This window comes from Ceratotherium simum, chromosome 17 (assembly GCF_057802395.1).
Source record: "Ceratotherium simum simum isolate JZ-2026a chromosome 17, ASM5780239v1, whole genome shotgun sequence".
NCBI classification, from domain to species: Eukaryota; Metazoa; Chordata; class Mammalia; order Perissodactyla; family Rhinocerotidae; genus Ceratotherium; species Ceratotherium simum.
The window spans coordinates 30,304,326-30,327,348 of NC_141916.1; the positions used below are offsets into that span (position 1 = coordinate 30,304,326).

The window sequence follows — 23,023 nt, forward strand, 5'->3', positions numbered from 1 at the left end:
TGTTTTTACCTCTGCTTATCATTCCAGTCTCATCTCTTTCTATTGTCCTCCACCCTTGAACACCACCATCCCCAAACACACCCACACAAACACTCAAAACACTTGGAACCACTTTTATTTCCCTTAATGGAAGATATTCATATATCCATCTTCCTTCCTCCCTTCCTCCCTCCTCCTTCTCTTCCTTCCTTCCTTTTTTTCTTTCCTTCCTTCCTTTCTCTAACATGTATGTATATATGTCTTCCTATCTATCTATCTATCTATCTATCTATCTATCTATCTATATCTATCTATCTATCTATCTATCTATCTATCTATCTATCTATCTATCTCTTTCCCCCTCAGTATCTCTGGTTTTGCCTGGCTACTCATATCTGGATTCGGCTCAGATACCACCTTTTCCCTGACTACTCTCCTTGCAATCTAGTTTAGGTGCCCCAGGTAGCTGCACTGTGTGTGTGTCTGTACTAGAATAATATATTGTAGTTATTCATTTACTTATCTGCTCCCCCTCTAGACTTTGAGCTACTTGTGAGTGTCTTATCATCTTTATATGCTTAGCACCCTAAAGCAGAGGTGGGTCCATGATAGGCATCATATAAATGTCTGGTGAAAGAGTGAAGAAATTAAAGAAGGAAGAAACGAAATATAAACTCTTTACTTTTTGCCATCTAAGTTCTTTTGTTGCTCAAATTCTAGAAGAAGCATTAACCATACAATTTCAGGTTATATTTTAGGGTAAATTTAATTAGAATAATTAATCATATTTCACAGAATAGAAGGAATACTTGGGATCAAGAAATTTAAAGTAAAGAGCAAGAAATGTATTCTTGGAAATTCCCAAAGTAGCTGTCCTAGAGACCAGAAATCATAGAAATGAACTCTTCTGGAAAATTTTGCTCTCTATGGAAAGGAAAGAGGGTCAGAGGTATTTCCTAAAATAAGGAAAATAAATGATTAAGGTGGCATCTGTGCCTGACTCTCTTACTTCCTGTGATGTGCCCCATGGCTCATTTCAGTTCCCCAGGCTGCTCCGGAGAGGCCTGCCTCTGAGACGACACACTCTGCTCTCCTTTGCTTACGTTGTCTCACATTTCAAATTCTATCCAGCCCCTGTTTTGGAGATCTACTTTTTTATGTCTAGTAAAAGTCCCACATGTAAAGAAGTGTTCCTTTACGTTCCTTTACACTTGTGGAACATTCCTGTTGAGTAGCTAGATAAAATTATAAACCTACCTAATGACATAAGTTATTAAACAATGGATCTTTCTTTTCAAAAGAAGAATGGCTGGTCAGACAGTTACTAATGCAGATGAAAACCAAGACATTGGAATAAGAGAGAGACAGTCAGCATCTGTTCTAAATCAACCTGATGAAAGAGGCTTAAGAAATCACCAAGTAAAAAATTCTAGGTCAATTTTTCTGAAAACATGATTTCTGTACCAGTGGGGGACTGGTGGTTCAGCAAAAGAATATTAGGTTCCTCCAATGTAGCCAGCACTGTAGTAAACGCCATAAGAGATAAAAATGAGTGGGATATATGAAGGTTTAGGAGAGGATCAGTGAAAAAGAAAGTAAGACACATCATCAAGTGCTGGGTTGTGTGGTACATACTAGTGTCTATAGGGATTCAGAGAACAAAAGAGCAATGTGCTTTGGGATTAGTAGAGGGAGACTAAGAAGAGAGACTGGACCTCTGGTAGGATCACCAATCAAGTTTGTGACATAGAGTGGCACAGAGCAGAAGAGATGTCATGTTAACTTCCCTCCACATCCTCTTGATTACCAACTTCTTTAGTTCCTTGATTATTCAGGTCAACTTCTTTAGTTCCTTGATTATTCAGGTCTCTTTCAACTGTATCTTTCTTTCCATTTCCATTTTTAACAGCCCAGTTCACGGCTTTATTGCCTCAGCTGAGACTCTCGTAGTGTCCTCAGTACTGTCTCTAGAAACACATATCCACTCCAAAGTCACCTTTCCAAAGCATTGCTTTCATCATGCTGACCAATGATATTTTACTTCATCTTCACAGTGTCATCTCATGTTCTGACCACTGATTTTTCTTTTTATAATTTTATTTATTTATTTTCCCCCAAAGCCCCAGTAGATAGTTGTATGTCATAGCTACACATCCTTCTAGTTGCTGTATGTGGGACGCGGCCTCAGCATGGCCGGAGAAGCGGTGCGTCAGTGCGCACCCGGGATCCGAACCCCGGGCTGCCAGCAGTGGAGCGCGTGCACTTAACCACTAAGCCACGGGGCCGGCCCTGACCATTGATGTTTTACACTGCTTCCTCTTACATTTTTCATTTACATTGACATCATTTTAACGTATTAACTAAAGTTGTTGAAAAGACTCATTTCTGGAGAATATGTTCGGGGGTGATGCGGTCCAGGAACACCTGTTCTTCCTGATCCTTCCCTCCCCAAACCCCATCTCCCAAGCCACTTTTCTGCAAGCTTCAAGAAGTGTTTTATGAGTGAGTGGGAAAGGAGGGAGGGAAGGAAGAAGGAGAGAGAGAGAGAGAGAGAGAAAGGGTTGGAGGCAGGAGTGGTGTGGGAGAAGAGAGGAGGAAAGGAACAGCTCTAGCTGAGAATATAGGGGCACAGGAAAGATTTCACAGAAGGGATGATATTTGAATAGAGTCTTGAAGAATGGATAAGAATTAGATAGAAGGATGGGCTTTCTGGAAAAATCAGCGAGAGTGGCTTCTGAAGAGGCATGCTGTGTTTAGAGAAGGCTTAAAAGTCCAGTGTGATTAGAGGATGGGGTAGTCAATCAGAGGAGGGGGAAGAGAGGGGGTTGAAGATATCAGGAGATGGATCCAGATTGGGGTCAGAATGTACCCCACCGCCGTGTTATAGAGTTGGACTTCACAGACAATAACAAAACAGAAAATTGATGCCCTGACAGCTGTAGCAACCTTCTTGTTGAGGAAGTCTTCACTCAGTTTGGGAATCGTTTTTCATATAAAGTGAAGTAACATTGGGTTGGCTGGGAGTGAACACAGAGCTTCTTTGTGAATCGTGTTCAGAAACATAAAGGATTAGAATAATGGAATTATTTGTGGGTGTTAGAGGCTTGGGAAATTGAAACTTTCCTGAGTTATTTATGACTTATGAAGTGGATTAATGGCTGAATCTTTAAAAAAAAAAAGTTGCATTAAACAGAAGGCTATTCTTATGTTATGAAGGATCTTTCATCAGTTAAAACACCTAAAGTGATGGATGGTAAAAACTTAAAATTATTATAAAGATTGAGACTTTTAGAGTTTTGATTTTTCTGTAAAGGCATTGGAGTCCATGCATGTAAAATATTTCCATCTCTTTTAAAAGCTGTGTTTATATTAAATAAAAATGACTCAAATTCTGGTTTCAGTGGTAATAACCTACATTTTTTACTGATTAAATTGGCTCCTGAGGCACCACATTTTAAAATATGAGATCATTATATAAGTCTCAGAATGGATGCCACAGCTTTCTGCTTCATTTTAATACCCCGATACTCATGAGGTAACACTTCTATGTTTGAACATGTGTTTCAGAAGCAGTGGGTACTAGTTTCTAGTCATGAGGTCCATTACTCTTATCCCCTCACCTGTGCCACACCCACCTATACACAAACATACCATTCACAACACTTCACACACTCATGTCTGTACATCTGTGCATATATTAGTGGGTCAGCCTGATAAAAGAGAGAATTTACTCACCCTGCTTGCTAGCAGGTACTAGAAAACACCCACCCAGAATGTGTTCGGAATTTCCATTACCTGGAATGAATCAGGCGTTAACCCTCTTTGAAGCCAAAGAAAGGTCATAGGTTATCTTCAAGGCGTGTCTTTAGCCACAGTTCTAAGATATTGCTGTCCTAAGTATGGTTTCTCTGAGGCAATGCATGAACGTGCTAACAGACTTTGACAACAGACTGCCTTAACCTAGTCACCCTCCAGGCAGAAGTAAAAGAGGGAGATAAAAACATTGTTCTGTGAGGCATTTGGGAGTTATCGATTTACAAGTGGCAATTTTATTTGTCTTCTATAAATGATCCTCTCTGTTTCAAACTGCATCAGATTTCATCATCACTATAACTACCCAAATTAATAAAGGGCAAAAGTATGCTACTAGGTAGACATGAAATGAACGGCATTCCACTGGCAAAGCAAATGGTAAGAATGTGTATAAAATTATTTTCTTTAAGAAAAAGCATATGTATAATTGCATTTAATCATTACCTTTCCTGATGGATTCTGTCACACCAGCATAACTTTTTTAACAAAATAAACTCAGTTTTCCTGGCTTTTACTGTTTACATACTGTTATATTCATTAAATAAGAACACTTTTAGAATGCGTTTTTAAAAACTCATTTTCAGGGAAAATAACAGATTCTGAGCAGCTTTGAGAAAAATCTAATGACTTTTGAGAGAAGGTGTTTTCTGTACAGGTGTGTGACATTACCAGGGTAGGAATAATTTTTAATTTCTGTGACCAAATGTCTTTTAAATTCCATATAAAGTCTTACTGTCCTTTTAAAGTCACTTTTTAGGATGTAATTATACTACACATATTCACCTTAAAAGGAGTTCAGTCTCTTTCTTTGGGTTATGTTATGATTCTACTCAATTCAGTGACATCTTCAGAGGCTAGTCTGGCCAGAGCTGGAGTGTTTCTGCTACTAGCTTCCTATACCTTCTGATCTCAGGGGCTGATTTTTCTTTTGGCTGAAGAAGAGCCAAGGCTCAGATGTTCTAGGTGCTTCCCAGTGTTAGCCACGTCATCTCTGGAGGATCAGGTTGATAGGCAGGAGAGAGCAGGTTTGGAATTTTGCTGAAACTGTGACTCTTTGTCTAGGAATGCAGACACGGAGATGACTCTGGAGCGAGCAGTGAGTATGCTCGATGCAGACCACACACCGCTGTCCAGGATTTCTGCTGCGGCTACTTTCATACAGCATGAGTGCTTCCAGAAATCTGAAGCACGGAAAAGGGTGAGTATCATCTTAAGTCCTGTGCAAAACTAGCACACTTTCACATCTATTATGGTGGCCCTGCAAACTGAAACCAATAATTTATTTAAATTTTTAAAAATCCTCACTGTATGATCTCACTCATAAGTAGAAGATAAAAACAACAAACAAACACATAGAGACAGAGATTGGATTGGTGGTTACCAGAGGGGGAGGGGGGAGGGGGGGCGAAAGGAATGATTAGGCACATGTGTGTGGTGATGGGTTGTAATTAGTCTTTGGGTGGTGAACATGATGTAATCTATGCAGAAATAGAAGTATAATGATGTACACCTGAAATTTATACAATGTTATAAACTCATGTTACTGCAATAAAAATAAAGTACAAAAAACCCACTTCATTGAGTTATATGTCAATTATAGCTCAATTTTTAAAAATAAATTAATTAAAATAAAAATAAGTAAAAATAAAAATCTTCATTGAGACTTTTTACTTTAAAAGGAAATACACACTCACTACCAAAAAAATTTCCTGCAATTCAGAAACTTAGAGAGTAAATCACTACACAAACCTCCCCCTTCTTTGTCTGTCTCCCCAACCTCCCCCTTTAGAACCATCCCCAGAGGCAGTTGTTATCCAGTCTGTACTTTCAGATCTTTCTGGGAGGGAGAGTAGGGGAGAGAAAGACAGAGTGACTGAGTGTACATTTTAGGCTATTCTTTTCTATATCTTAAAAAATATGTTAAATATAAGAAATGTTTCCCAATTTCTGTTTTTATTAAACAATTTCATTAGCATATGATAACAATGGTTCAGTGGACAGCTTTGTACGTAGATCTTTTGCCGTTTCCACAAGTGTTCCCTGTAGGACAGATCCCTCCAAATAGAATCAATAGATCATTTTATGTTTGTTTTAAAAACTGGTACATTTGTGGGGGGAAAAATCATGATGCAAAAAGGTGTACAATGAAAAGTAAGTTTCTCTCCCACTCGAAACCCTAGCCTACCCCCGTCTCCCTCTTTCTCTCTTACTCTCTCGTTCTTTCTCCTACTCCCTCCCTCCCTCTCTGTTTCTCTCTCTCTCACATCAGTTTTTGGGTATCTTTTCAGAGATATTCTATGCATGTAGAAACAATTATTGGATGGGTTGGTTGAGTATCCTTTTTGGTTTAAAACAAAATCACGAATGGTAGTAGGTTATGTACAGTGCTCTGTACTTTATGTTTTCATTTAACACTATATCTTGAAAATCTTCATTCTTTAAAATTGCTGCATAGATTTCTGTTGTATAAATGTACTAGTTTTGGGGGCCGGCCCCATGGCTTAGCGGTTAAGTGCCCGCGCTCTGCTACTGGCGGCCCGGGTTCGGATCCCGGGCGCGCACCGACGCACCGCTTCTCGGGCCATGCTGTGGCAGCATCCCACATACAACAACCAGAAGGATGTGCAACTAAGACATACAACTATCCACTGGGGCTTTGGGGAAAAAAGGGGAAAAAAAAAGGAGGAGGATTGGTAATAGATGTTAGCTTAGGGCTGGTCACCCTCAGCAAAAAGAGGAGGATTGGCATGGATGTTAGCTCAGGGCTGATCTTCCTCACAAAAAATAAAAATAAAAAAAATAAATAAATTTACCAGTTTTGTTTGTTCATTTATTTAACAGCTTTATTAAGGTTCAATTTGACAAAGTTTTGACATTTTGATACCGTGAAACCATCATCACAATCAAGATAATGAGCGTATCCATTACCTCCAGAGTTGCCTTGTGCGCCTTTATAATTCATGCATCCCACCCCTCCCCAACCCACCTCCAGTCCCCAGGTGACCAATGATCTGTTTTCTATACTATATATTATATGGAACTTTCTAGAATTTTATATGAATAGAATCATATAGTATATATGCTTTTTTCGTCTGGATTCTTTTACACGGCTTTAATCTTTTGAGATTCATCCATGTTGTGTGTATCAAAAGGTGTGTGTATGTGTGTGTGTGTATGTTTGTGGGTATAGCTAAAGTAGTATTTCATTGTATGGATACACCGTAATTTGTTTATCCTTTTACCTGTTGATGGATGTGTGAGTTTTGGCTATTACAGATAAAGCTGCAACAAACATATGTGTACAAACATATGTTTTCATTTCTTTTGGGTAAATACCTAGGAGTGGAATGCCTGGATGATATGGTAGGTGTATGTTTGACTTTTTAAAAAACTGCCAAACTGTTTTACAAAGCAGCTGTGCCATTTTATATCCCCATCACCAATGTATGAGAGTTCTAGTTCCTCCACATCCTAACACTTGATATGTGGTCAGTCTTAATTTTAGCCTATAGGTTTGTGGTGGTATTTCCTTGTGGTTTTAATTTACTTTTCCCTAATGACTAATGATGTTGAATGACTTTTCATGTGCTTATTTGCCATCTCTATATCTTCTTTGGTGAAATGTGTGTTCAAATCTTTTGCCCATTTTTTATTTGGGTTTTTTGTTTTCTTATTATTGAATTTCGATAGTTCTTTATATATTCTGGATGTAAGTCTTTTCAGATATGTGATTTGGAAATATTTTCTTCTGGTTGTGCTTTGTCTTTTCATTCTCTTAGCAGTTTTTAATTATGATGGAGTCTAATTTGTCAATTTTTTCCTTTATGGATCATGCTTTTCATGGTATATCCAAGAAATCTTTCTGTATTCCAATGCAGCAAAGATAATCTCCTATGTTTTCTTCTAGAAGTTTTATAAGTGTTATATTTTATAGTTGGGCTGTGGTCCATTTGAGGTTAATTTTTGTATATATTGCAAGATATCAATTGAAGTTCCTTTTTTAAAAATATATATATATGCAGTCGTTCAGGCACCATTTTTTGAAACGACCGTCTTTTCGATACTGAATTGTTTTTGTACCTTTGTTGAAAAGGAATTGATCACATATTTATGAGTCTATTTCTGGACTATGTATTCTATTCCATTGATCTATTTGTCTGTTTTTAAGCAAATACCACACTGTCTTGATTACTATAGTTTTATATTAAGCCTTGAAATTAGGTAATATTTGTCCTTTGTTGTTATTTTGGCTATTCGAGGTCTTTTGCAGTTCCATTTGCATTTTAGAATCAGCTTATCAATTTCTACATAAAAGAAAAAAGCTGGGATTTTGTTTGAGATTGCATTGAATCTGTAGATCAGTATGTGGAGAATTGACATCTAAATAATATTGAGTCTTCTGACTCCTGAACATGGTATATTTCACCATTTATTTAGGTCTTCTTTAATTTCTCTCAGCAGTGTTTTGTAGGTTTTGCTCTAGAGGTCTTTCGTGTCTTTTGTTAGATTTATCTGTAAAGATACCATATTTCTAGATGCTTTCACAGATGCTCTGGTTTCAGTTTTTGATAGTTCAGTGCTAGTATATAGAAATAATAGTTGATTTTTGTCTGTTGATCTTGTATCCTGTGATATTACTAAATTCACTTATTAGCTCTAGTAGTATATTTGTAGATTCATCAGATTTTCTACATAGGAGATCAGGCCATCTGTGAATAAAGACAGTTTTGTTTCTTCCTTCCCAACCTGGGTGACTTATATTTCTTTTTCTTTTTTGTACTGGCTAGAACCTCCAGTACAATGTTAAAAAGAAGTGAAAATGGGCAGTGAAAATGGGCATGTTGTCCTGTTCCTGATCTTAGGGGTAAGCAATCAGTCTTTCTTTCACTATTAAATATGATGCTACCTGTAGGATTTTTTTTTTTTTTTGAGGGATTTCATCTAGAGGATGTTTGTGGGTTTTTTTTTTTTTTTTGGAAGAAAGGAAAAAGTTTTATATTTTAGTATCTTTTACATAATTTTTTTCTGCCTTTTGTTTTGTTTTTTGTTATTTTAATTGAGATATAATTGACATATAACATTATATTAGTTTCAGGTGTACAACATAATGATATGATATATGGATATAATGCAAAATGATCACCACAATAAGTCTAGTTAGCATCCATCACTACGCATAGTTACAAATTTTTTTTCTTGTGATGAGAACTTTTAAGATCTACTCTCTTGGCAACTTTGAGTTATACAATACAGTATTATTAACTATAGTCATCATGCTGTACATTACATCCCCATGACTTATTTATTTTGTATCTGGAAGTTTGTACCTTTTGACCCCCTTCACCCATTTCACCCGTCCCCCAACCCCCCCACCTCTGGCAACTACCAGTCTGTTCTCTGTATCTATGATTTCAGTTTTTTGTTTGTTTGTTTAGATTCCACATATAAGTGAGATCATATGGTAGAGTCATGCCTCGCTTAACGAAGGGGATATGTTCTGAGAAGTGCGTCATTAGGTGATTTCGTCGTACGAACATCACAGAGTGTACTTACTCAAACCTAGATGGTATAGCCTACTACACACCTAGGCTATACAGTACTAATCTTAGGAGACCACAGTCATCTATGCAGTCTGTCATTGACCAAAGCATCATTATGCAGCAAATGCCTGTATTTGTCTTTCTCTGTCAGACTAATTTCACTTAGCATAATGCCCTCAAGGTCCATCCATGTTGTCATAAATCTACATTGATGTAGAAGGCAGAATTTCCTTCTTTTTTATGGCTGAATAATATTTCCTTGTTTGTATATACCACATTTTCTTATTTATTCTTCCATCAAAGTACACTTAGGTTGTTTCCATATCTTGGCTATTGTAAATAATGCTGCAATGAACATGGGGTTCATAGACCATTTCAAGTTAGTGTTTTTGTTTCCTTTGGATAAATACCCAGAAGTAAAATTGCTGGATCACATGGTAGTTCTATTTTTAATTTTTTGAGGAACCTCACACTGTTTTCCATAGTGGCTGCACCAATTTACGTTCCCACCAACAGTGCACAAGGGTTCCCCTTTCTCCACATACCTCACCAACACTTGTTATTTGTTGTCTTTTTGGTAATAGCCATTCTAACAGGTGTGAGGTGGTATCTCATGGTGGTTTTGATTTGGATTTCCCTGATGGTTGAGCACCATCATGTGCACCAAATGATGTTGAGCACCATCTCATGTACCTGTGGCCATCTCTATGTCTTCTTTGGAAAAAATCTCTATTCAGATCCTCTGCCCATTTTTTTTTTTTAAATTTTTTTAATTTATTTATTTTTCCCCCAAAGCCCCAGTAGATAGTTGTATGTCATAGATGCACATCCTTCTAGTTGCTGTATGTGGGACGAGGCCTCAGCATGGCCAGAGAAGCAGTGTGTCGGTGCGTGCCCAGGACCCGAACCCGGGCCGCCAACAGCGGAGTGCACGCACTTAACTGCCAAGCCACGGGGCCGGCCCTCTGCCCATTTTTTAAAATCATTTGTTTGTTTTTTTGCTATTGAATTGTACAGTTCTTTATATGTTTTGATATTAACCCCTTATCCAGATATATGATTTACAAATATTTTCTCCCATTCAGTAGGTTGCCTTTTCATTTGTTGATGTTTTCCTTTGCCTGTGCAGAAGCTTTTAAATTTGATGTAGTCCCACTTGTTTATTTTTACTTTTGTGGCCTTTTCTTTTGGGTCAAATCCAAAAAATCATCACTGAGACCGATGTCAAGGAGCTTACCGCCTGTGCTTTCTTCTACGAGTTTTATGGTTTCAGGTCTTATGTTCAAGTCTTTGATCCATTTTGGGTTGATTTCTGTATATGGTGTGAAATAGTGGTCCAGTTTCATGCTTTTGCATGTGGCTGTCTAATTTTCCCAGCACCATTTATTGAAGAGACTTCCCTTTCCCCATTGTGTATTCTTGGCTGCTTTGTCATGAATTAATTGACCGTGTATAGGTGGGTTTATTTCTGGGCTCTCTGTTCTGTTCCATTGATCTATGTGTCTGTTTTTATGCCAATACCATACTGTTTTGATTACTATAGCTTTGTAGTATAGTTTGAAATCAGGAAGTGTGATGCCTCCAGCTTTGTTCTTCTTTCTCAAGATTGCTTTGGCTATTCAGGGTCTTTTGTGGTTTCATATAAATTTTAGGATTGTTTGTTCTATTTCCATGAAAAATACCACTGGAATTTGGATAGAGATTGTATTGAATCTGTAGATTGCTTTGGGTGGTATGGGCCTTATAACACTATTCTTGCAATCCATGAGCATGGAATATCTTTCCATTTATTTGTGTCTTCAGTTTCTTTCATCAATGTCTTATAGTTTTTGGAGTACATGTCTTTCTCCTCAGTTAAATTTATTCCTAGATATTTTATTCTTTTTGGTGCAATTGTAAAAACGATTATTTTCTTAATTTCTCTTTCTGATAGTTTGTTATTAGTGTATAGAAATGCAGCAGATTTTTGTATATTGATTTTGTATCCTACAACTTTACTGAATTTGTTGATTAGTTCTAACAGTTTTTTCGTGGAGTGTTCAGTGTTTTCTATTTATAATATGTCATCTGCAAATAGTGACAGTTTTACTTCTTTCTTTCCAATTTGGATGCCTTTTATTTCTTTTTCTTGCCTAACTGTTCCGGCTAAGACTTCCAATATTATGTTGAATAAAAGTGGCAAGAGTGGGCCTCCTTGTCTGGTTTCTGATCTTAGAGGAAAAGTTTTCAGCTTTTCACCATTGAGTATGATGTTAGCTGTGGTTGTAGGTTTTTCATAAGTCACCATATCAAGTTGAAGAACTTTCCTGCTATCCCTAATTTAATAGAGTTGTATTTTGTTTTGTTTTTTACTCAGGAATGGCTGTTGGATTTTATCAGATATTTTTTATGCATCTATTGAAATATTTCTATGGTATTTATTTTAATTTTGCTAATACAGTAAATTACTTTGATTGATTTTTTTTAAATTTTTTGTTTATTGCAGTAACGTTGGTTTATAACATTGTAAAAATTTCAGGTGTACATCATTGTACTTCTATTTCTGCATAGATTACATCATGTTCACCACCAAAATACTAATTACAACCCATCACCACACAATGTACCGAATTATCCCTTTCACCCTCCTCCCTCCCCCCTTCCCCTCTGGTAACCACCAATCCAATCTCTGTCCCTATGTGTTTGTTTATTGTTGTTATTATCTACTACTTAATGAAGGAAATCATATGGTATTTGACCTTCTCCCTCTGACTTATTTCACTTTGCATTATACCCTCAATGTCCATCTATGTTGTCACAAATGCCTGGATTTCATCGTTTCTTATGGCTGAGTAGTATTCCATTGTGTATATATACCACATATTCTTTATCCATTCGTCCCTTGATGGGCACTTAGGTTGCTTCCAAGTTTTGGCTACTTTGATTGATTTTTAACTGTTATCCCATTTCTGGGATAAACTCCACTTGGTCATGATGTACTGCACTTTTTATATTTTTGAATTAGATTTGCTAAAGTTTTGTTAAGAAATTATACAACTATATTTATAAAGGATATTGATCGGTAGTTTTCTTTTCTTGTAACGTCTTTGGTTTTGGATTGAGGGTAGTGTTAGCCTCAAAAAATAGAGCAGTGTTCTCTCCTCTTCAATTTTCTGAAAGAGTTTGATTGGAATTGGTATTATTTCTTCCTTAAATGTTTGATAGAATTCACCAGTGAAGCCATTTGGACCTGGAGGTTTCTTTGTGAGAAGATTCTTAATTATAAATTCAATTTCTTTAGTTGATATGGGGCTATATGGGTTATCTATTTCTTCCTAGTGAGCTTTGGTAGTTTGTGTCTCTGAAAGACTTTGTCCATTTCATCGAAGTTGTTCAGTGCTCTTCAGTTCTCTGTATAGATGTCATCTGTTATCATTTCCCTTTGCCTAAAGAATTTTCTGTAGCATCTATTCTACTGCAAGTCTCCTGGTGATTAACTATTGCAGGTTTTGTATGTCTAAAAAAGAATTTCGTCTTCGCTTTTGAAAGATATTTCCGCTAGCAATAGAATCACTGGTTGACTGTTTTAATTCCAATACTTGAAAGTTGTTGCTCCACTGTCTTCTCACTGCATTGTTTCAGACAAGAAATTTCCTGTCATCTTTATTGTTCCTCTGTACATAATGTGTCTCCCGCCACCCTCCTAAGATGCTTTTAAGATTTTCTCTTTATCACTGGTGTTGAGCAGTTTGGTCACACTATGCCTTGGTGTAGTTTTCCATAGGTTTCTTGTGCTTGAGAGTTCATTGACCTTAAATTTGTGGATTTCTATTTTTCATCAGATTTTGATTGGAAAATTTTCAACCATTAGTTCTTCAAATATTTTTCTGTCCCTCCTTTGGAAACTCCAGTTACATGCATATTAGGCTGCTTGTCCCATGGTTGCCGCACAGCACCTCCATACTGTATTCTTTTTCTTTTTTAATTTTTTTTTTTCTGTGTGTTTCGTTTTGGATAAGTTCAGTTGCTATGCTTTAAATTCACTAATCTTTTCTTCTGCAATGTTTAATATGCTATTAATCTCAGTGTATTTTTATATTTCATAAATTGTAGTTTTCATCTCTAGAAGTTAAATTTAAGTCTTTTTTGTATCTTCTGTGTCCCCACCTAACATGGTTCATCTTTCCTCAAGATGTCTGAACATATGACAGACTGTTATAATAGCTCCTTGAATGACCTTGTCTGCAAATTCTAACATCTGTGTGCATTCTGGGTGGGTTTTGATGGATTGGTTTTTATCCTCATTATGGGTCATATTTTTCTTCTTTTTTGCGTGGCTGAAAATTATTTTTATTGAATGCCAGGTATTACGAATTTTACCTTGTTGGACACCGTATAATTTTATATTTCAGTAAATATTCTTGAGCTTCATTCTAGGATACAGTTAAGTTACTTGAAAACAGCTTGATCCTTTTAAATCCTGCTTTTAAGATTTGTTAGGTGGAGCCAGAGCAGCATTTATTCTAGAACTAATTAGACCCTACTTCTGAAAGCAAGATACTTCTGAGAACTCTGCCTAATGCACCATGAATTAGAGGTGTTCTGGCTGGCTAGTGAGAATAGGCACTGTTCTGGGCCTGTGTGAGCATGAGGAGTGCTCCTTTAAATCCTTTTGGGTAGTTATTTCCCTGGCCTCAAGCAGTTTCCTCCTACACACATGCTAATTGATACTGTACTGAATGCTAGAGGCGGACTCTGCAGATCTCAGGAGTTCTCTTTCTGTGCAGCTCTTTTCTCTCTGTACTCTTCCCTGCAAACACTAGCCTCTTTGGTCGTCTCAGACTCTGCATTCTGTCTCTGCAGCTCTGCTTGTTAATTCCACTTAGGCTTTCCCTCGCCACCCCATAGCCTGGGAACTCTCTCACGGCAATGATCTGAGACTACAGTAGGGCTCACCTTGGTTGTTTTCCAACTGTTAGGGATCGCTATCCATCATTGCCTCATGTCCAATTATTGAAACCATTGTATGTTTTGTCTGGTTTTTAAAATTGTTCCAGGCAAAGAAGTGTTGGGGAAGAGGGACAATCCCCCTCTGCCCTTTCCCTTAAGGTTCTTATGGCTGGCCAAATAATTAAAAGACAAGTTAGCAGGAGAAAATAATACCAAGTTTAATAACATGTATACATAGGAGAAACCAGGGAAACTGAGTTTCTCAACAAAATGGCAGAGATTCTCATCTTAAATACTATCTTCAGCTAAAGAAAAAGGAGGATGTTGGGGGTGGGGGGAGTCAGTTGTGGGAGATTACCAGAAAAGCACAGTAAACAAGAGTATGTAGATTTAAGGCCTCACCTTCCACACTGATAAGTTTCTAGAGATGAGGTCATCCCCCCTCTTCCCAGTACAGAGAGGGAGATACCTTCACAAATGGAGATTTCCCTTATAAATGTAAATGTTTGTCTGGCAACTCTTTACAGGGCCACCTAGAGAATGTGGCCTGGGAGAGACAGAATTTTTGATAAGATGGGCTTGTGGTGCCTTTTCTATTGTAACATCTATTTTCCATTATATTACAGCCATCATATGGTAGTAACTCCTTCCTGAAACAGGCCTTCTATGTTAAATTATTTAGGCAGTTAGTGGGGGAGGTCAAATGTCCATCAGAGAAAATAATCAAGGTAAAGAGATATATTTCAGGGTGGCTAATTTTGATCTCCCACAGAAGTAAATCCAGTACTTATTACTATTGAATCATTTTTAATTTTCATAAATAACTCCCTAATTAATCCTCCCAAAATTGTAGAAATTTACACTCCCATCAACATTGTGGCAAAGTGTCCATTTACATGTACCACTACTCCCACAGGATATTATTCTTTTTTGTTTGTTTTTATTAATCTGATAAGCAAAAATATATGCCATCTCATTATAATAGAAATTTTTTAATTTTTTGAAATCAAGACTAATAGTTGGTCAGTTAATCAAACAGTTGCAGAAAAAATCTTTTTTAAAATTATACACACACAGAGTTTGTCATTGTCTTTCATACATTAACTATGCCCATTATGTATCATCTGCCATTTTTAGTTTAAGTTTCTTTAAAATGAAATGAGAACTTAATGGCACTAATTCGTCTGAGTTCAGATCCTTCTAGATTTTTACTTTTTTTTTTAGTCTTTTAACATTAGTTTTGTCCACAACTAATTACAGAGCTTTTTAAAGCTCTTTATCTAGTCTTTCCAGAGCATGCAAATTAGTTTTCAGAGAGGTGGAACTCTTTACATACTTATGTTTCATTCATTTTCAGAATAGGTAAATAAATTACATAACAACAAGTACAGCTGACAAACCTTGGTATTGGTATTCTTGGTAAACTAGAAGAAATAGGAGTGCAAAGGCCAACATAGAGTAACCTAAAAGCTTTGATGGCGCTCAGGGAATCAGAGGTTTCACAGAGCAAAAGAGAATGTGATTAATCCTGCAGAGCAATTAAGTAGAGCCAGACAAAAGAGCTCTCACTGATTTTTTCACTTCCATTTTTTTAACTATTCGTGAAGTTGAGCACGTTTTGGTATATTTTGTTGACCTTGCATTTCTTCAGTCAATTGTCATTTTTTTAATCCATTGACTGTTTTTTCTACTAAGATGTGTCTCCTTCTTAATGATTTGTAGGAGTTCCTTACCTATTATGCACATTAATCCGTTGGTACATATGTGGGAAAGTGGTTTTCTCACTTTGCTTATTATCTTTCATCATACAGGATTTAAAAATTCTTATGAAATCAAATTTGTTAATATTTTTCCTCATGGTACCTGTATTTTAGGTATTGCTTTAAAAGACCTAGCCCCACATCTAGATTATTTTTAGTTTTAAAAGTATGTAATTATTGGGTATTTCTCACTAACCCTCTGCCTATGTTTTTTCCGTGGGAAAAATAAGTAAGAATTTTTTTAAATAATACATTTAGCTCGTAATAAACCTTCTTTATACATATAGATGAAGAGAATTGGCTAAAAATTAGTCCTTGTTTTTTTGGGGGTTTTTTTTTTGGTGAGGAAGATTAGCCCTGAGCTAATATCTGTTGCCAATCCTCCTCTTTTTGCTGAGGAAGATTGGCCCTGGGCTAACATCCATGCCCATCTTCCTCTACTTTGTACATGGGACTCCTGCCACAGCATGGCTTGATTAGCGATGCATAGGTCCATGCCCGGGATCCGAACCTGCAAACCCTGGGCCACCAAAGCAGAGTATGTGAACTTAACCACTATGCCACCAGGCCAGCCCCTAAAAATTAGTCCTTTTATGGCTAAATCAGATAAATGTTTAAATTTTTTTTAGTCCCAATTTTTAAAAACTGGGCATTATTATGCATGCTTTCATTTTATAATATAGAATTACTTGAATTTTTCTTTTGCTACCCAAGTTGGGCTAGATTTCCTCTATCCCTTTTGTTATTAATTTGATTATAAATACCATTTTGCTTACGTATAATTGAAGCTGTGTTTGCCTTCGTAGCTCTTATTTGTTGATAAAGCTAGAACAAAGACTGGTTTTGAGAATAATGAAACATGAAAACTATATTGAAACCTAAAAACATATTCTTGATAGAAAATGTAAGAATTGTGATATTATAACCTAAGAACATTAACAAAATCCTGCTAATATTATGCATGGTGCTATAGTTTTTTAATGTATGTATTAAAATAATTACAATTTGGATATAAAGATCAAAATTTTAAATCATAAGCTTTTAAAACCAGTGGCAACTCTTCAATCCTTGTTTTTGTTTTATTAGGACACTCAGCATTTAACCTTGTCGATCCCTTGCTCCTTTTTGAAATTTTCTTCTTTTGGACCAGAGTCTCCTGGTTCTTTTTCCATCTCTCTAGCTCCTTCAGGTTTCCTCTGTGAAAAATTTATCCTCAACTTGTCCCTTAAATATTCATGTTGCTTAGATGCTTTCCTGGGACTTTCCCTATTCAACCCCATCTCCTGACCTGCCTTATCCACTCCCATAGCTTCCGTTAATGTATGATCTGGAGGCTGATGACTTACAGCGTCTCCAGCCTATGTCTGTCCCCTGGATTCCAAATCACATGGCCATCTATCTCCTAGACGTTCCACTGAACTCAACAACAGTTTACCCAAAAACGAACTCATTATCTGCTTTTGCTTTTCTTTCTCTACTATCCGACCCGCCTTCTCTACTTGTTCTTTCTGCTGGGTTGGGGGGCAGGACACTTGGTGGTTTGAGCATTGACTCTCAGGAGTTTGAATCCTAGCTCCCTAATTACCTGGGTGACCTTGGGCAAGATATTTTACCTCTCCAAACCTCAGCTTTCCTACCTATAAAGTGGAAACAATAGCCATACTACAAAGAGTCGTTGTGAGATTGCAATCAGATAATGGTACGCCTGCACAAAATGATAACTCAGAGCATATTATTTCCTCTGTAAGTGAGTGGTAGTTCACCCAGGTAGTTTGACACCAAAACTTGAACAGAGACTTGGAACTTTCTTTTTTCCTTCCCTCTCATTTCACATAGTCTTCAAGTCCTGTTAATGCTACTCCTAAAAGTGTCTTGTATCTATCCACATCTTTCTTTCCCTACTCAGTGCTACTCTGCTGATCCCTGTCATCATCATCTCTGTTAATCCAGCTCCCTTCTAATTAATCTCCCTGCCTCCGTTCTTATCCGCTCCTAGTCCAGTCTCCTCTCAGCACCCAGGCAGACCTTTCCCATAGCTGCCCTGCTTGCCTGCAGTATAAGGGACAAATCCCTTCATTTAATCTGCAAGGCCCTTCTTAAACCGGTTTTATTTCCATGCCTGCTTCAAATCTCATCACCAAAGCAGTGACAGCCATAACTGTCCTGCAAAATCTTGTTATAAAACTAATACAAATGCATTATAAGAAATCCAAGAAATTAAGAAAGAAAAAAAAATACCTATGGTCCCACTATTGTTATCATTTGGTTTTGTTCTCTGATTTTTTTAATGCATGTTAAGTCCAGAGCTATAATCAAATTGAATATGTAGCTTTGTTTGTGGGGTTTTTTTGTTTTGATTTTAAAAAGCATGTACACATATATGCTTGTCATTTAAAACAATACAAACTAGCAAGCCCCTTTCATAATTTATACCCCCACCATTTTTGGTAAACCCCTTAATCTCATTCCCTTCTTTATGTCTGTGTTTATGAGTGGAAATGCATAGATGTTTTATTCAGTTTTTTTTCCAATAACATTATATCATGAGTATTTTCTCGTAACATTATTTCATAAACTTCATTTTAATGGTGGCATAGTGGTAGCCACCATGGGTTGAGTAACTGCTGTGTGCCTAGCATGCAATTGCTAATCTTACACAATCCCCATTTGACTGACGAGGGAACTGTTTGACTAATCAAATATCAGTTCAAACATTGCTCTGCCTCTCCCATGGAGACCTCAATATATGGATATGTGACAGTTAATCATTAACCAGTCTTCCCCTATTGTTGGACATTTATGGTTTCTTATTTTTCACTATGATAAATAATGTAGTTACTATTATCGTGTGTTAGTCTGTGTCTGCATTTCAAATTTCTTAACGAAGTTTACTAGAAGTGAATATTTTTAAAGTTTTTGACGCATAGTCAAAAGTTCCTGAAAGGGTATACCAATTTACAGGGAGTGATTAATTCTAAAGAGAGGGAAAGGAGAGACAGGGAGTGACATTTCACAGAGGAGGTGACATTTGAGTAGGGCTTTGCCAGAAGACAGGCAGAGTGGGCAGAGCATCCGAGACAGGAAAGCAAGGGAGAGAAGAGACACTGGGCACGAGGGAGCCCTTTCCCTGACAGAGTCGGTCTGTTCCCTCTGCTTATTTGCCACCAGAAATCCTCATCGTTTAATTATTTTCGAGTTCCCGGGGAAGAGACTCAAAATAGAGTCAAAGAGAAAGTTAAAATTCTAATATGTGATTCTGCCCTTTCATATATTTAGAAATCATCTCAAATGAAAGCTCTTTTGAAGTTCTGAGACATTCATATTAGTCTGTTTCTTTTTTCTTTCCCCAAAACGGGGGAACAAATCCCCTGAGGATTCAGTATAACTGGGAAACACATGCAACCTCTCTGGTCCCAGCTGCTGCCCTGAATTTAAAGAGACAAGAACAGCACATTTCACGCTGGTCCTAGTGTGTATAGGATTCATCACCAACATCCTTCTAGTTCTGTGCAATGAGGAGAATGTCTGCGACTGCTTGCATTCGTTACGATTTATATCCATTTGCTTGATAAAATGGATAAAAGCAACTAAAATCTATTTTTAAATTTGGGATAGGTGCCAGACACGAGGGAGTCAAATTCGACAGTAAGTCGAGCTGTAGCTGGATTTCAGCTTTATCTGAGCACTGGTGTGTCTGTGGTCCCTTTTCCTGGGTGGAGCAAGTGCTGAAAGCCCAGAGGATAAAGGTGACAGGTTACGGGAACAGGTTAAAAGGCTGTTAGCAGAAGCCTGCCGACCGTGCTCCCTGGCAGGGCGGTGGAGGCTCCCACGTGCCACTTGCTCAGGAGTGCTATCATCGCAGCTGGAAATGCAGTACAGCCAGTAAGCCACTTCACGTCGTATTTTGGAGGCGGCAACTTATAAATTATACATTAAGTAATAAGATATTTGTAAAGCTGCCAATGTACCTTCAGGACAAACAGAATCTTCTTTTTGTATCTGTTTGTACTGCCACTGTGACGATTTAGTCTAGCTGGCATTTATGAAGTTTATAGAGTATGAATTTAACCACCGTAAAACCTAACTATGAAAGAGAAATTGACAGAATTAGGGAAACATGTAGGTTACAGGCTGTTTTCAAATAAATTGTGTCTTTCTGCTTTTAAGGACGTGTAATAATGGGAATAGATGAAGTGATCCAATAGATGATCTGTTGGACCAGATTTAATTGACAGCTAAGAAATCTTTATCATTATGTTGTCATACAAATATATTAGAATGACTTTAGACATAGCCCAACAAAATTGCTGTGGCTGGTCTCCCAGTTGTCTCCTGCTCTGCGAGTGCCTCCTCTGAAGGGAGCCAGTAAGTGGAAGTATTACTCCTCATTACTGCCAGTGAAGCCCTAAGGGGAGCAAAAGAGTACTTTCCTCTTAAGGTTCTTACAAACTGTTAATTAGATAATGTGTATAAAACTCTTAATACCATGCCAACACCTCCTAATGATAGAAGTGGGAGAAGGAATTGTTATTTTGTTTTATTATTATTATTGTGGTCATTATTATTATGGTTATTATTTTTATTATTTAGATTATTTTACAACCTTGACTTTCATTTCCTGCCTTGCCAGTCTTCTCCCCAGTCCTAACAAAGGAGGATGTAAGGTTGGAAGACTGTGTCTTAAATACCATTTATCCGTCTGTGAAAGGGAGGCTCGAGTTTGGTGATACCTAGAAAATATAAAAATGAGCCACAGGGCCAGGTGTGCAGCTCTCCCCTGAGTGTGAAGAGTTGTGCAATGAGGGCACCATTCATAAGTGATTCACTTCATCTGGAAGGGGAACTCATGCCCATTCACGAAAACTTATTTCCAAAAAATGTCTGCATTAAGATGGTGAAAATAAAAGGTCTTTAACAAAAGCTCTTGCCAACTTAAAATTTTAAAAATCAGATGTTAATGGGAGCCTGGGAGAAAGAAAGCCCTGAGTCTGCAACTTCACATTTCTCTTCATGAGGCGGCCCCGTGGCTTAGCAGTTAAGTGCGCGCACTCCAGGTTCAGATCCCGGGCGCGCACGACGCACCGCTTCTCCGGCCATGCTGAGGCCACGTCCCACATACAGCAACTAGAAGGATGTGCAGCTATGACATACAACTATCCACTGGGGCTTTGGGGGGGAAAAAAAAAAAGGAGAAGGATTGGCAATAGATGTTAGCTCAGAGCCGGTCTTCCTCAGCAAAAAGAGGAGGCATGGATGTTAGCTCAGGGCTGATCTTCCTCAAAAAAAAAAAAAAAAATTTTCTCTTCAGAAACCCAGTGTCCACCTCTTGATTTCTTCAGGTAATATTTGCTGGCTGAAACGCAAGATCACCTTGCTCAGACTGCCTTTATTTGGCCTTTTCTTAAACAGCCACAGGTTTCAGAAGCTAAACCATTTATTTTTCTTTTCTATTCCTAGTTCTGGCTCTTTCTCTGATGGACAGCATGCTCTTTCTTGTGTACTTGGATAGAAGAAATATTTTTTAAATAGCACATTAAAAAGTGTAACATTATGTTATATGCTTAAACTAAAATGTTTCCATAATTTATATAAATCTTTTTAAATACTCAAAACAACTGATCATAAAAATAGCTTGCATTTTTCCAGTTATAAAATAAATAAGTCCTGGGGATGTAATCTACAGCATAGTGGCTATAGTTAATAATACTGTACTGTATCTTTGAAAGTTGCTAAGAAAGTAAATCTTAAATGTTCTCATCACAAGAAAGAAAATTTTGTAACTCTCTGGTGATGGATATTAACTAGACTTACTGTAGTCATCATTTTGCATTATATACAAATATCAAATTACTATATTTTACACCTTAAACAAATATGTTATATGTCAGTTATATTTCAATTAAAAAATGGCTTGCCTTTAGGGTAGTTTGCATTGCTACTACAATTGCCATGGTAAATGAATTTTTATTTCTACTGTTGATGAAGGTGATTTCTGTTCAGTTAATATTGACTGTAAAGTTTTGTCCTGGAAAAAACACTTATGTAATGTGGTGTTCTTCCATAAAACTTGCATTATTCCTCTGATTCCCAGTTCTCTTCATCTTTATTGTGCTCAAGGCTTTTATCACTTAACTCTTTCTATCCGCTTAGCTATCACTTATCCATCCTTTATCACTTAACTTTCCCCTTCACTTTTTTCGTAGCTTTCAGTCTTAACTTCCCAAATTTATTGTAAGCTCCTTGATGAGAGAGACTGCCTTATAGCAGGGGTATATTGTACACTGTGAGTTTCGAGTTATGCCATGCATAATTGTTGATTGATGGGAGTTATAATCAATATCAGTGAACTTCGTCTGTTCATATTACACTGAATGTCTTTAATGCCACATCAAAATTAAATATCTGAACTATGCATCCACTTCTTCCCCAGGTTAATCAGCTTCGTGGCATCCCCAAGCTTCTCCAGCTCCTAAAAGTTCAGAATGAAGATGTTCAGCGAGCTGTGTGTGGGGCCTTGAGAAATTTGGTATTTGAAGACAATGACAACAAGTTGGAGGTAGCTGAACTCAGCGGGGTACCTCGGCTGCTCCAAGTTCTAAAGCAAACAAGAGACTTGGAGACTAAAAAGCAAATAACAGGTAGTGCTTACTGAATATTAAAGGGCATAGATGCACAGTGCACCCCTGCCGAATGTGTTATGTCATCTGTTTTTCTTAACTTTCTTGGAACAAATGATTGATGGGCTCATTGTGATCTGAGAGATGGCTTTCAGGGAACATTGTCACCTCCTGGCTTAGTCCCCAGATTCAAGTCAAGTTTGAATTCCTTTTTTTCTGAAGGAGAAATTATTCTGAAGCTTTTGCTTAATATGTTTAATTAGAAACTCTATGCACCATTGACTAAATATCTTTAAAACAACTTCTTGACAAGACTTCACTGCATGAAAATTCTGCATAAATTCATAAATAGCCAACTTTGTAGTTTGAGAATATGTGGGATTTC

General features: G+C 37.3%; 1 protein-coding gene across 1 annotated transcript in view; it reads left to right on the forward strand.

Annotated features, from left to right (window-relative positions):
- PKP2 (plakophilin 2) overlaps positions 1-23,023 on the forward strand; it is an 81,666-nt gene that overhangs the window by 17,871 nt on the left and 40,772 nt on the right. The window contains exons 4-5 of the mRNA XM_014795885.2: positions 4,855-4,990; positions 22,452-22,659. Of these exons, the coding sequence (XP_014651371.2) occupies positions 4,855-4,990; positions 22,452-22,659 (344 nt within the window). The remainder of the gene's footprint in view (positions 1-4,854; positions 4,991-22,451; positions 22,660-23,023) is intronic.